The sequence below is a fragment of the Acanthisitta chloris genome, unplaced genomic scaffold, assembly GCF_000695815.1.
Source record: "Acanthisitta chloris isolate BGI_N310 unplaced genomic scaffold, ASM69581v1 scaffold27292, whole genome shotgun sequence".
In the NCBI taxonomy this organism is placed as follows: Eukaryota; Metazoa; Chordata; class Aves; order Passeriformes; family Acanthisittidae; genus Acanthisitta; species Acanthisitta chloris.
Window position 1 is genome coordinate 3,602 of NW_008661454.1, and position 2,885 is coordinate 6,486.

The window sequence follows — 2,885 nt, forward strand, 5'->3', positions numbered from 1 at the left end:
TGCTTTGGAGGCAGGGAGAAGACTCAGAGAGGAAGAGCTGGCTGCATAAACCCCCTTGTGCTCTCTGGGCTGGCATTTGGGAAAGATTAAGGGGAAAAGAAGTGGTTTTCTTTTGACCTCCCCCAGGCTGCAGCTCACAGCCCATGAGCAGGCAGCAAGTGCCAGCCCAACCCTGAGAGATGCTCCACTCCCTGCCAGACTGAGCCCAAATCTGGGATCTGCTGGTTTCAGTAATGGAGTGACCACAGAAAAACTGCAAATCCTCACACTGACCTGGAAGTGAGAAGCCACAAGGAGCAGAGGAATCCATGGGACCAGCCCATGGGCATGTCCTTGGCACTTGCAGCCAGCCTTTCCCCTCCCTCCTTGGGGCAGGCACAGGAGCTGGTCCCCTGCAGCTCATCCAAGCTGTGCCAGAGCCTGTTTGAAGCTCAGGAGAACAAGGAGCCATGAGCTCCTGTCTGGGATGTTGTTTCTCTGCTCCTCCTCCCCAAGACACTACTGCCTGGCTTAATTAAGTAAAAGAATAAAGATATATTGAATATGTTTGTTTTGGGTTTTTTAGCTGGAAGAGATAAGCCAGGTGCTGCCTTCCCCTATTTTTGGAATGAGCCATCCTGATTACAGCAGGGCTTTTCCCAGCCTGGGAACAGAGGAAAAAGGTCTGTGCAGGGACACCAGGTCCCTGCTGTTAGCACTGCTGTCTGCCCTCCCCAGTCCTTACCCTGCTCTCCATCCCCTGAGTCCCCACGGTTGCCCCTTGCCTTGCCAAAGCCTTTTCATCCTGGTGGAAGTCGCCCCTTCCCCACCACCCACCATCATTCCCGGGTTTCGGGGAGGAGGGCCGAGCTGTGCATGTCCTCCTCCTCTCGGAAGTAGGCAGGTTTTCCCTGGGAGCTGGGAGACTGCTGTGCTTTCGCAGGGCAGTTGGCAACCATGTGGCTGATGCTCTGGCAGAAGTGGCATTTCTTGGGCTGTGGTGGGAGCTTGCACTCCTTGGCGTGGTGGTCCAGCCCACCGCAGTTGTAGCATCTGTGCAAGGGGAGGGGAAGAGATTTGAGGAGGAGAAATAAAATGAGCTGGGTCATGCCATGACCATAGCTGGGATTGGCTTTGTAATCAGTGTTAGGCTTAAAACAGCCCTGGCCACCGTGGGGATGTGGGGTTGGCTTTTTGGGAAGGATAGTGGTCCTGGGGTCCGTGCCCACGGAGCTCCAGCATGGCCAGTTTGGGCTCAGTGGTGCTGCTGGTACCCAGGAGATGGCAGCAAACCCCTGCACTGACACCAGAGACAAAAATAGAGATGTTGGGGTCTTCCATTTCTCTGGCTCCATCAGGGTTCTGGTTCCTGTTTCTACAGATCCCACTCCAGGGTTGCACTGCCATGGGAACAGACAACTGGACAACTGATAGCCCCAGGCAGAAGAGCAGTTGCAGAAACTGTGGCCATCAGTGTGGCAAAGGTGGTTTCTTGCAGGGCTGTACCTTGCAGCACTCATCCCATGGGTGCCACCTTCACACCGGAGCAGAGTGGGCAGAGGAAGCTGCTCATGTCCATTTTAAATCCCTAATCCATGCAGAATGACCACAACCCTTTTCCTTTTCCTCCCTAGGAAGTTTGAAACCCCTCTTGTGAGAACAGTTTTCCCAGTGGGAAAGCTGGGATGGAGAGGATGAGAGAGGAGGAGGATGAAGGGCTGCCCAGAATCTCGCCCCGGGGCTCACAGCCTCACCGTGGGAGACACTGCCAGGATGTCCAGCTATTTCCTTCCCACAAGGAAAGGTTTCTCTTGGAGAAAATTACCCCTGCCCAGAACAGCTCCACGAGCCAAGGGGAGAGGCTGCCCGGGGTGTCCCTGACCTCTGCCCCTTCACTGCTGCTTCCCTGCCCTTTCCCCACCGAGCTGCATCTGCCACTCATTAACCACCAAAGGAAGCTGCTTTCGCAGAGGGAAGGGTAACTGCCCACCCCACCAGACCCACACCCATCCCCAGGGTACCCAGGCAGCTCCTGGTGCCTGCCCTGGGCCAGCCCTGGCTGCCCCTTACCGATCTCCTTTCGATCTGCGTTTCTGGAGGCTCTTGCCCTTGGGCCTCCTGTCGCTGCCGATGCAGAAGACACCCCCTGGGCCAGTCACCCTGATGGACTCCAAACCTTTGGATGATTTCTTGAAGGTGAACTCAACAGCTTCGCCCTCCTTCAGGCTGCGGAAACCCTCCATGTGGAGCTTGCTCTGGGGGATACAGAGAAAGGATGAGGTCAGCTCAGAGCTGGGGTGTCCACCAGGCACACGACAAACCTCAGCCCAGTGAACATGGCACAGGAGCTGCCAACATCCCCCAGTGTCTGTTTCTTATGATAGACATTGAGAATGAAGCTCAGCCAGGCACCTTCATCTCCCTAAAATCTCTGGAGCCTTGTTTTGATAACACAGAGCCTTCAGTGAGCCAAGGCATCTGACTGTGGGGGTCTCAGAGGTTTGGCAAGGGCCAGCAGAGACAGCTCAGACCCAAGTTTCAGCAGTTTGCTGTGAAACACTGACTCTCAGAGCTGCAAAACCATCCCTTCTCCCACCTAACCCTGTACTGGGGAGTCAGAGCTGCTCCTACACCTTCTGACAGATCCAAAACACCATTTTAAAACCACAAAAGCACCTTGAGGCTTTGCACCAGCATATGCAACTGCTCTCATGGCAGGACCCACAGCAAGGCCAGGGGGCTGGAAGCTGGTCAGCCTGAGCTCCTGGCCAACCCCCTTACTGCAGCTCAGCTCAAGCCCTTTAATTGCCTCTGATAACTAATTAAGCAGCCATTTGGCCCTGCATTCTCACTGATGGGAGCATCTCCTGTCCCTCCCAGGATCACCACATTGGTCATCACTATGC

General features: G+C 55.1%; 1 protein-coding gene across 1 annotated transcript; it reads right to left on the reverse strand.

The window, feature by feature from the left end:
• Positions 1-818: 818 nt before the first annotated feature.
• On the reverse strand, positions 819-2,234 carry LIN28A (lin-28 homolog A (C. elegans); the record flags this gene model as incomplete). The annotated part of the gene is made up of 2 exons (XM_009070245.1): positions 819-1,032; positions 2,050-2,234. Coding segments are annotated over 2 exons (399 nt in total), but the record flags the coding sequence as incomplete, so codon positions are not given.
• Between the last annotated feature and the right edge of the window lie 651 nt (positions 2,235-2,885).